We start from the raw sequence: 11,063 nt of genomic DNA on the forward strand, positions 1-11,063 counted from the left end.
TGTGGGAGTTGTATTCTTTAAGGCTGATTAGAACCACAACTCTGCTTCACACTTGACTTAAACGTAGTTGCTCATTTAATCTTTTTTCACATTCCCTTAGTGTCTAGTCTCCTCTGTAAGCAGTTCATATCTTAAAAGAGTGTTGTGATACTCCATGCAATAATGAAATTAAGTAGCAATATTTTCTATAATATCAATATAACATATGTGTTGAATTGAACATTTGCTCGACACTTGTTAGACAATCTTATTTTCTCTCTTTCAGAACCTCCAGTTGTCCAGCAGCTGAAAAGAACATACAAGTACTTTCAGGACTACAGACAGGTAAGTGAAAGTCAGATTGAAAACCTAAAACCATCATTAGGCCAGGTTAAGACGAACCGCTCGATAGTGTTAGTGGATGTTTCTAAATGCAGTGTTTTGGCCATTTGGTATATTTCAGGCTAAATCCATGCTTACTTAACAACTCCCAAAGTTTTAGAACCTTGAAAATGGAGAAGTGTGGAAATGCTGCTAGCTCTTTATTAATATAACAAACGTAGTTAACTGCATTTGCTTCGTCATAGGTTGTCATATGATCTGAGTGTATGAGAACCTCCTATAACAGTTTCGGTTTCACCTTTTTGTCATTGTTTCGTGTGTGTAAGATTTTCTGAAACTAAACAAACTTGGAGGGCCACATGTTACCTCCTAGCAAGAAGGTCCGGGTTTGCTACTGAGGACCTTTCTGTGTGGAGTTTGCATGTTCTCTCCGGGTACTTTGATTTCCTCCTATAGTCCAAAAATATTCAGAGGTTAGGTCAGCTGGGATTGGTGGAATAAAGTGGTAGATGGTGAATAAATGACACGAGTAAACAAACTTGGGAGGAACAGGGAAAATCTGTCCTGAATCTGTTTGCACTGGCACACACATCCTCTGTGTAAGTGAAGGCTTATGTGATAAATGCTCTTGTATATTTTGGATCAGATGCAGGTTGTTGCAGATACTGTGCTGAAATGCTTGTCTGGATGCCGATCATATTCAGTTTAAAACATAAGTGTGGATGTAGCCCACCATATGGCATGGTGGTAAGTTGGGGGAAACCCTGACTGACTTACCAGATTTAAATGAGACATGACTGTAGAAACTAGTCACATTACATCACGACTCACACACGAGAGAAGGGGCAATTCACAAAGTGGGATTCAGATCATCCTTGTGGCTTTTCTTCAGTTGTGAGTATAGACTTCTCTGCTGTGGTTTCCATATCTGGGTTAAAATTGGCCTATCCTTTCTTCCTTTTCTTTTTAGAGCACTAATGAGCTAATTTAATCTTTGGTTTAGCTATTAGCTGTTAAAAGAGCTGTTTAGTAAAAGAAAGAAGGCAGGATTTTCCCTTGAGAAGCCAGAGATTCCACTATTTTGTCTGACTTGCCAACTTCCTTCTCTGCCTCTGAAACATATGTTTTGTAATATGTGAACTGTTGATAAGCCTGTGTGTGTTTTAATTCCAGATGATCATTGAGCCAACGAGCCCGAAACTGCTGCCCGACCCGCTGAAAGAGCCGTATTACCAACCTCCTTACACTCTGGTGCTAGAGCTCACCGACGTCCTGCTGCACCCAGAGTGGTCGGTACGTGACCTCACACTCCTCTATGGCCTTGTTCACGCCTGATGTTAAAGGGATTTTATTTGTAGCCATGGTTGTATGAGGCAGCATAGAACTAGCCTGACACTAAGTGGCTCCCAGTGGCAGACCAGATTTTCGCCACTTAACAAAAGGCTCACGTTATAAAATATGTGTCAGCTTTAAGTTTATTATATCTTAATATGATCATCATTTAGACAGCCTCTTCCAATAGTCATATTGATCATTTTACCAACTGCTCACTCCAGAGAGTCCAGAGAGAAAAATCAGGATTTTTGAGATGTTGGGACACAGGAGCTTTTACTACTACTACTGGATTATTTGTGTCCATAATGAAAAGCTCAACAAAATATTTTAAATATAGTAAGTCACTCGGGTTGGGTGATACAGCCAGGGAGAGAACAGCTCGAAGAGTATTATTTTTTTAATGCATTATAAACAATATCAGTATTGTATTGAGTATTGTCGCATTCTGTATCTCGTATGAAAATATATTGATATATCTTACTAACTTGACAGTCCTAGAAGTCACAAAACAATGCATTTGAATTTAGTGATGGGGGTAGCAGTGGATTAACAACTCCTGTGTGCCACGATGTGAAATCACATCACACACTCTACCACACATGGCAGAAAAAAATCGTTTAAAATAAAACAGAAAATAAAAAAGGGAACACAATGAGTACAGAAAGACAAAAAGATTTTCTTGTAAATAATAATCCACATCCCTTCTCCTTGTTCTGCCTCTAACGTCACATGGTGTGGTCGAGTGAGCGGTTTAGAGAGTAACACTAACCTCAGCTATCTGTCGGAAAAGGTTGTCTCCTTTTATTACATGGCGAAAGGTTGTTGTTTTCAGTGAGAGCGTGTCTGCCTGGTGCTCAATGAAGGTTCTGCACAGTGCACAGCCCTGACTATATGTCAACACCTCACAAACATCCATAATATGCACTTGATTACACAATACTAACTTTTATAGGAGTAAAAACGGGTAACAGTTACAGACGTGGGAGGAGCAGAGATGAATTTGGGGGTTAATGTTTTTATGGGACAGGTGGAAGATATGGCGCGTGTGTTGGAGGTGTGTCCCAACACCTGTCGACTTGTTGACCGACTCCACTTTTTATACACACACACACACACACACAGTCAACTTACCTGACAGGTGTGCATCAGCTGTAACTCGACACCTGCTGCCTGTTACTGCAGACAAAGAAGCATTGCACCACATGAACTTTTCTTCTTGTGTTTCTCTCACACAAACGCACATTTTTATCGCTCCTTATCTGTGCCGTCCCACCCCCCGTGATCAGGGGAAACACACACACATGCAAAGATCCAACAGCCCCTCAGGCTGCTGATGTTTGTGTTTAACTCAAGCAGCAGCAAATGGGATCCGAACTGAGTGGAAAAGGTCAAGACCCCTGAGTGTCTGACCATAACAAAACAGCGGCTGTTTAGCTACTACAGTTACACAAAGACATGCAAATACAATGTTTTGTAGGACTGAGGTCATGGACGTGAACATCGTCCTCTGTCTTCAGAGGAAGATTTCAGGGGGTCACTTTAACACATTCTACTGTTGCTGCTGTTATCATTACTGCTGCAGAGTGTCCACAAATCATACTGTGAATGTCAAGTTAATATACTGTCATTTTCTTTCGTTTAACTGTTTTAGGGTGCTAAAGAGCATGTTGGTAATGAAGTTTGGGTGCTAAAATGCTAAGCTAAAGTCAATGAACTCTGTTGTCTTGATCGACAACCTAATCGTATGAGCCCTTCATATTTCATACTTGAGGAGTGCGTCTTCTCTTATGCAACTTCACCCTTAGACGTTGCTAAGTCCTACACACTATTCTTTTTAAAGTGATAACTTTAGCTTGTGGCTGCTATGTTGTCAACAAAAATGTTGTTGTACCTCAGAGGAAATAGCCTGATTCTTTAAATTTCAGAGGCTGTTACATTGTTTTTCATTGTATTAGTGTTTTACAGTGTATCACATTGTGTTACAGTATATTGAAGATTATTACAGCTCTTTGAACATTACTCACTTGATGGGGAAAAAAGACAAATTCACTTTTGGCAATGGGGAAATTGCCAACCACCATTTTTTTTCAGCTTACCCTTGTTTAAAAGTGAAGTCTGCTAATTTTGGTGTAAAAAGGCCTGATACAGTAATTTAGACGATTACGTTTTGACCTTCTGACTGGTTTTTGTTCTTTCTCTCTGTGTTTCCAGTTGTCGACAGGTTGGCGGTTTAAAAAACGCCCGGGCATTGACTACCTGTTCCAGCAGCTGGCGCCTCTTTACGAGATTGTCATCTTTACTGCAGAGACCGGCATGGTGAGAGAGACTCACTCATTCACTCACTCATTCAGCAGCCTGTAGATAACTGAGCTGTTTATCAGTAAATAAGTCATCAGAGACTCCACTGTCATGCTGATGTAAACAGAGTCGTCAGTCACTTTCTGCGTGACGACTTGTCTACAGTCGTCTGAGGACCGTAAACAAACAGTCACACTGTTAAGTTGTTAACCTGTTTCTTTTGTGTTGGCTGCTGATTCTTAGAGCTTCAACTTAAAAACGTATGTGTGTGTGTTTTTCAGACGGCATTCCCTCTGATTGATAGCATTGATCCTCAGGGTTTCGTCATGTATCGTCTCTTCAGAGATGCAACACGTTACATGGAGGGACATCATGTCAAGGTATTGTCAAGTCAACTATATTTCTAGAGCACATTTAAAAACAACCAAGGTTGAACAAAGTGTTTTTCAGAGTTAAAGGTACAGCAACATAAAAGGTTTAAAACATAAAAGTAAAATAGTAACATAATACAATAGTAAAAATGTCAAATCTAGATAGAAGTATCTGGGTTGACTATACTTACTCTGAAGTGAAGGCCAAAGAGAAGAGGTGGGTGTTTAAAAGTGATTTAAGATGTTCAATGGTGGAGGCAAATTTAATTTCCATGGGTAACTCGTTCCTCAGGCAGCTACAGAAAAGGCCGGATCGCCCCAAGTTTTTAGTCAGGATTTTGGCAACGTCTAAAAGAAGCCTGTTATTAGACTGTTGTGTGTATGCTGTAGGTCAAATCAATGATCTGTATAGTGCCAAATCACAACTTAATATCATAAGGTCAAGACCTTGTTATAGAGAAACCCAACAACAAGCAACTTGTCTTACAGACAAAGATGAGAGAATTATGTTAAAATGTAAAGAAAATAAGGCTAATTATTATTCAAAATTATGTACATCTCTCGTCTGTATGCATCTAAGGCAATGGTTCTCAAACTGTGGTACACAAGCTTCCTCTGGTGGGGAAAATCAGGAATATTATATACTGTATATTCCAGGGTTGTGATGGAATTGGAGCTGAGGAATTGTGTGAAGAAAATGAAACAAATAGCAAGAAAATAATAATAATTTATAATAATAGTCACCTTATCTCTTGCTCCATCGCTAATTTTACTGTACCAGTATCTGAAGTATATGGGAGGATGAGAGAGTGAATTGTCTTATTGGGAATAAATCTGCGAATAAATCTGAAAAGTCCATCGCTGACTTTGCTCGGTCTGTTTACATCACTGCATTTTTTGATGGAAGAATTAATTAATTAAGTTTTCTTTCTGGACATTAACTCATTGAAACATCAGAACACCATGACTCTGACTGACTCTCACCCGTGCTGTCAGCCCCTGTGTCTACTCTCTGCCTTCTGCTGCTGCCATTGATTTCTCCTCCTCGCCACAATAGACCCCGCTCCCTCCCCTGTCTCCCTCTCGGCTCTCATTAACCTTCTGCCTCCTCCTTTCTCCTCTTCCTCTTATCTCACCTCCCCTTCACCCGTTCTTCCTCCTCTCCCTTCTTACTTTGCTTCTTCCTTCTTGTTTCTTCTACCTCCCTCCCTCCTTCCTTCCTCCCCCTCCTGTCTCCCTCCAACTGTCATCTCACTCAGTGTTTAATGGAACAGCCTGGAGGTTGTAAGGAGCTGGTTAACCTACTTCCCAGAAAGGAGACATCTCCATCACAGTGAATGCAACAGATGCTAAAAGAGAGTTTTTAATGCTCCATATGCTGTGGGAGAAATAGAAAAGCTGTTTATGTCTCAGAGAAAGTTTTTGAAAGTCCAGTGTGTAAAATGTCGGTCACTCTTTTTTTCATTTGACAGAAATTTAAGAAAAATTATTACCTGATTGTATGCAAATTTTACAAATGCTGCTTTTAAAAGTTGATCTATTCTTTACTAGGCAAAATCACAGGGGCATTTAAGCAGGGGCATTTAAGCCCTGTAGGTTAAGCTAAAAAAATGTTACAAATGTGTAAAAAAAAAAAATTCCTGGCATATCACAACGAAAACAAGCCCAGGCCATGTTGTGTCATGGTTCTTGCATTTCGGCACCTTCCACTTCAGTCTCTTCTACCTCATCATTGACTGAACCGTGTTTGAAGTCTACTCAAAGGATGGGTTAGAAAAAGGAAAAGAGTTGCATCATTTCAGGTCAATTCATAGTTTCCATGTCGGCGAGTCCACTTGGGTCCGCTTTGTTCTGTTTTGTTCTGTTTGTCCATGACTGAACATGTGACCATGCAGACTGTCCTTGTCCATCGCACATGTGTCAGATAGGACGATAGATTGGAATGGAAGAGAAGGTGGCATCCAGTACACATTATGTGAAACACCAGCCCAACATGAACTCGCATTTTAGTGGAGTGGAACTGCTGCAGGTGTGTGCACACCAGTGAGTCACATCCACAACTTTCTGCAAGTATGAAGAGGACTGGAGTGATGAGGGGGACAAATGATCTTTGTCTCCACAACAGCTTATGCTGAAAGTAGAAGTTTTGGTGCATCCACCAATGCGTCATAACATCATGGCAAAACAAAGATGTGACCACTGGACTAAAGATGACCTTTTACAGCAAACTGTGAGACCAGGTGTTAGTGGGAGGTCAATGTCAGCCTGATGTTGTAGTCTATAATGCTCTTTTATAATGACCATCTCAGACTGGTGTCTCCTTCTCTCGTCCTACACTTTAATTGTAATGTTAAAACCAAGTTGACCTACATGTACAATAAATGTTTTAAAAATTCTTGAACCAGACTATTTTCAGACCCAAATACCTGGCCCTTGCCCTAAAACATGTAGTTTATAGAGATTCATTCAGACTACAAAGGACCTCGCATTCATTTTCAATTTTCCTCTTGCTGGTTTACAACTTCCAGGCACGAGTGCAGTTTACCTTATTTTACTGTTTGGGTTGAGCTCATTCTCCCGTTTGTTTTATTCTCCTCTGTCTGATTGTAGCGGTGAAGTTAAGTTCAATAACCTTAAATCCACATAAGCCACGGGCAGCAGCGACCCTTCACCACCCTCTTATAAAACGTGACTAACAACCCGCCATTGTCTGTTGCCCTGCATCTGAAGTGGATCAGACGTCTTATTGTTTGTTGCCTGGAGAAAACAACACACAACAGTTGGATTAACTGTCTTCTTCAAACTTTATTGTCTTCTCTCCCTCCTGCTCTCTGTCCTGTATTTACTTTGGCTGCGTTCTGTGTGTGCTTTCACATGTTGTTTTTCAGTGTTAATATCGTCTTTGATGTTATCCTCTGACAAAAACTCCTGACGCTTTCAGCCAAGAATGAAACCTTGTTTATGCAAGTGTTTTGAATATCAGGAAATGGAATATTTCTTTGTAAATAAGTAACATTTCCTCATAGGTCTATTTTTCTAAGATTTATTTGCACAAAGTAACTTTCTTGGCTAACAAATAGGTTGCTGTTAACAAGCTAGAGTTTGGTGTTGAATTATGTATTATAAAACAGATCAACAAATCAGATTGATCTATGACCTTGTGGACCAAACCATTTGAAGTGATGAACGGGGTGAATGTATTTAAATATCACTGTTAAATGAGTGTGTTTTACCCAAAATACATGCGCGCCAATACACACACACGCACGCACACACACACACACACACACGCACAGAAGGAAGACAGATGCCTTTTATTCATTGGTGTGAGGAGGATGGACGAATGTGTCCACTGGGGTTTGCGCGCACGTACACACACACATACAGAGTTACTGGGGGCGGGGCACCAGATGAGCTCAGTGATAGAGACGACAAGCAGCGTCCCTCTCCATCTGTCCCTCACTTACAAACACACACACACACACCGTAATGGTCACCAGCTGGACGAGCAGAGAAAGTGTTTGTGTGTGTTTTGTGGGTTTTAATCCAAGTGAATATTAAGGATCATTAAGATAATGAAGCTGCTTATTTGATTAGGCTTCAGAAAATGTCAAAAGGGTCATGCAGCATGTGTCGGGCAGAAGGAGAGGCAGAGAGTCTCAGACGTCCTCTAATTTTTACATTTGTTCTTGTTTTATGGATCATGATGTGCACTATATATGGTTTTGGCCTCTCTTCTCTTTCAGGACGTTTCTTGTCTGAACCGTGACACCAGTAAGGTGATCGTGGTCGACTGTAAGCGGGAGGCGTTCAGCCTGCAGCCCTTCAATGGAATGGCCCTGAAGAAATGGGACGGGAACTCGGAGGACAGGACGCTCTACGACCTTGCCAACTTCCTCAAGGGTGAGATGCTGAGCAGGAACGTCCTCATCTCTTTTTTGTAGTGCAAAGAAAAATCTTGATTATTATGACTTCATAGCATGACTAATTATATGACCGTGAGCCACCATATGGTCATACATGATTTAATTACAGCAGGAAATGAAACTGCAGAGGAATCAGATGAGTAGAGGGAAATTTTCCACACTGTGAAATCCCTCTTTACTGTTTTACTGGTCATCTTGGTCATGATAACCCTGCCCCCGTCCCCTGACGTAATCGGTTCTTCCTTCCATATCAGCAAAGAGCTGATGCCCGTGTGAAACTGGTTTAGAGGCAGTTTTTTTGGTATTTGATAAGCAGAACTGGTTTCAGATGAGGCATCAGCACTGAACTGCCCTGGACCTGCTTCAGTGGGAAAGAGGGAATGGAGATCTTTAAACCTGTGGCTCTGGTCCATCCAAGTATATCAGGACCAGCAGTGTTTTTAAAGCTCAAACATATGTCTTTCCCTCTGCATTAAATTGAAGGTTGACCAATATCAGTTCTCACCAAAAACCTGGAAATATGATTTATTTCCAGGTCTGAGTCAAACAAATAATAATCGTCATGTAAACTCATGATGCTTTTCCACTGCACAGTTCCAGCACGGCCCGGCTCGACTGAACAGTTTGGTATGGTTTTCAGCAGTGCTGTCACTAAATGCACCACACTGTTTTCAGGATTAAGTCTTTTTAACTGATCTACAGTTCACGCTCATGACTCTTCCAGTGACGACACTCTGACGACATCACATATATATAATATCAGCTCAGCTCACTTGGAACCTCTCTAGAGCAGGTACTGAAAAAAGTACCAGGTACTTTCACTAATGGGAAAGCAGAAACAAAACATGTCGAGCCATGCCGGAACTGTGTAGTTGAAAAGCACCATTCTTTTCTCTTTGGTAAACATGCAAACAAAGGCTCATTGTTGACATCAAAGCGTTAATACAAGTCTCTAAAATGTTCCTCCTGTCTTGTCTCTGCACTTCAGCCATCGCTCTGGGCGGTGTTGATGACGTTCGGTTGGTGCTGGAGAACTACGCTCTCGAGGACGACCCCATCGAGGCTTTCAAACGCAGACAGGCTCAGCTAGCACAGGTAGGTAATCAAACGCACCCCCGGACCATGTCTCCTGCCTCTGTGTTGACAATGAAGATGTGATCGGTCTGTGTCTTGACAGGAGGAGGAGCAGCGATTGTCTGAGTCCTCCCTGCAGAAGAAACAGGGACTTTCATTCGGTTCCATCGCCTCGCGGTTCTGGCGCTCCAAACAGCAATGAGCCCCCCCACACTCCCACCTATCACAGCCCAGCTCTCCGCCAGTGTCCAGGTGAGGGAGAGGCCGGAGGAGAGGGGGGTGTGGTGGGCCTGTGGACTGTAGCTGGGGCCGTCTCCACCGTCGCAAGCAACCAGTCATGTCAGAGTGGGCGGGGCCTGCAGTGCTGGAGCGGAGCAAGGGCATTGGCCGTGATGTGCACCAATAAGAGAGGCAGACTTTTTTTTTTATTTATTTCTAATTTTCCTATTTCTCTGAGGCGGGCGTTGGTGGCCCCTCCATGGTCACACCGGTGTCTGCTACTGATTGGTGGTCAGGTGGAAAACTCTGGAGGCAAATCTTAGACCAGCAGTATGACGGTCACGCCGGCTGTGATCAGCGGCGCCGCTCACAAGATCTGACCCGAGATCAGCTACACTCTGTCCCATGCCACGCCTCCAGAACATATATTTTATTTCTCTTCCACTTTGCGTCGCTGCTGCAGAGGAATATGTTTCTAAAAAAAAAAAAAAAAAGAATAAACTCTACATAGTATAAGATTCATTCAGTGTGTTCAAACGCCCACAACGTGTCGGGACAGCTGGTGGTGGCAGCGTGAACGTGTCGGGGCTCGTTTGACATGGACTTTTACAACTGAACAGTGGCTGAGCCCATGTAGGACAAGAATGAAGTAAACATTCAGATAATCGGATATGGTGTGGTGGCGGTCTAAATTTTAAAGATCTGACACACTTTCTGTGGCTCTGAACATCATTCGTTCCTGCTGAAAATGTAAGTCTGTCAAAGGTGGGAATAGAATGAAGAACCAGAAGGTGTTAGAAAAAAATAACTCTTTCTGTTCTTCCACACTGAGTTTCGGCTATTTATCCACACGGACCCAGCGTTTTCAGAGCCCTGAATCACTATTTTTGAAAGAAAATCTCAAAATGCCGGCCTTGCGGTTTCATTACAATGTAACCCTGCAGTTTTCAAATTAAAATTCCCAGTGTGCATTTATCTGTGCCAAAACACAGCCTCACAGTTTTCTAAATAAAAGTCTCAGTTTTTGTTTGTCCCTGTGGGAGCACAAGCCTGGATTTTTCAAAATAAAATGAGACCAGCACCATTTCCTGTCAACTGTTTTAGAGGCTGCAAAACTCTGGAGTCGTGTGGACGACGAGCATCGTGGTTTGTTTAAAAATGAGCGTGTAAGTGTGGACTGGGCTCACTAAATGTTTACCATTTGATAAATAATAATAGCCTGAGTGTGATGTGATGTCACTGGTCTTGTCGTCTTTGCTGTTGTCTCTGTCTCTCTGTTGCTCAGAACTGTCCAGCATCCAAATGGACAGATGTGACTGTGAGGACGTTCTGAGCACAGAAACCATGGCTCAGCTGCTGTTCTGTTGTGGCGTTGATGTGAACTTGCCATTCACATACTCAATAAAAAAAAAGAAAAACTCAGTCTTTGTTCTCTGGTGTACACTTCTTCAATCAGAATTAATTTTACAGTTATAATACAAATACTCACCGGATTTAATGTGATAAAATAATAAAATCA

General features: G+C 41.9%; 1 protein-coding gene across 2 annotated transcripts in view; it reads left to right on the forward strand.

The window, feature by feature from the left end:
• The window catches only part of timm50 (translocase of inner mitochondrial membrane 50 homolog (S. cerevisiae)), a 27,931-nt gene extending 16,965 nt beyond the window's left edge, over nucleotides 1-10,966 (forward strand). For both annotated transcript variants that reach the window (XM_044032550.1, XM_044032551.1), the window contains 7 exons: nucleotides 266-324; nucleotides 1,495-1,614; nucleotides 3,868-3,972; nucleotides 4,236-4,334; nucleotides 8,072-8,228; nucleotides 9,240-9,346; nucleotides 9,429-10,966. In XM_044032550.1, the coding sequence (XP_043888485.1) occupies nucleotides 266-324; nucleotides 1,495-1,614; nucleotides 3,868-3,972; nucleotides 4,236-4,334; nucleotides 8,072-8,228; nucleotides 9,240-9,346; nucleotides 9,429-9,527 (746 nt within the window). In that variant the 3' untranslated portion in view covers nucleotides 9,528-10,966. The remainder of the gene's footprint in view (nucleotides 1-265; nucleotides 325-1,494; nucleotides 1,615-3,867; nucleotides 3,973-4,235; nucleotides 4,335-8,071; nucleotides 8,229-9,239; nucleotides 9,347-9,428) is intronic.
• Nucleotides 10,967-11,063: the final 97 nt, after the last annotated feature.

The sequence above is a fragment of the Solea senegalensis genome, linkage group LG8 (assembly GCF_019176455.1).
Source record: "Solea senegalensis isolate Sse05_10M linkage group LG8, IFAPA_SoseM_1, whole genome shotgun sequence".
NCBI lineage: Eukaryota > Metazoa > Chordata > Actinopteri > Pleuronectiformes > Soleidae > Solea > Solea senegalensis.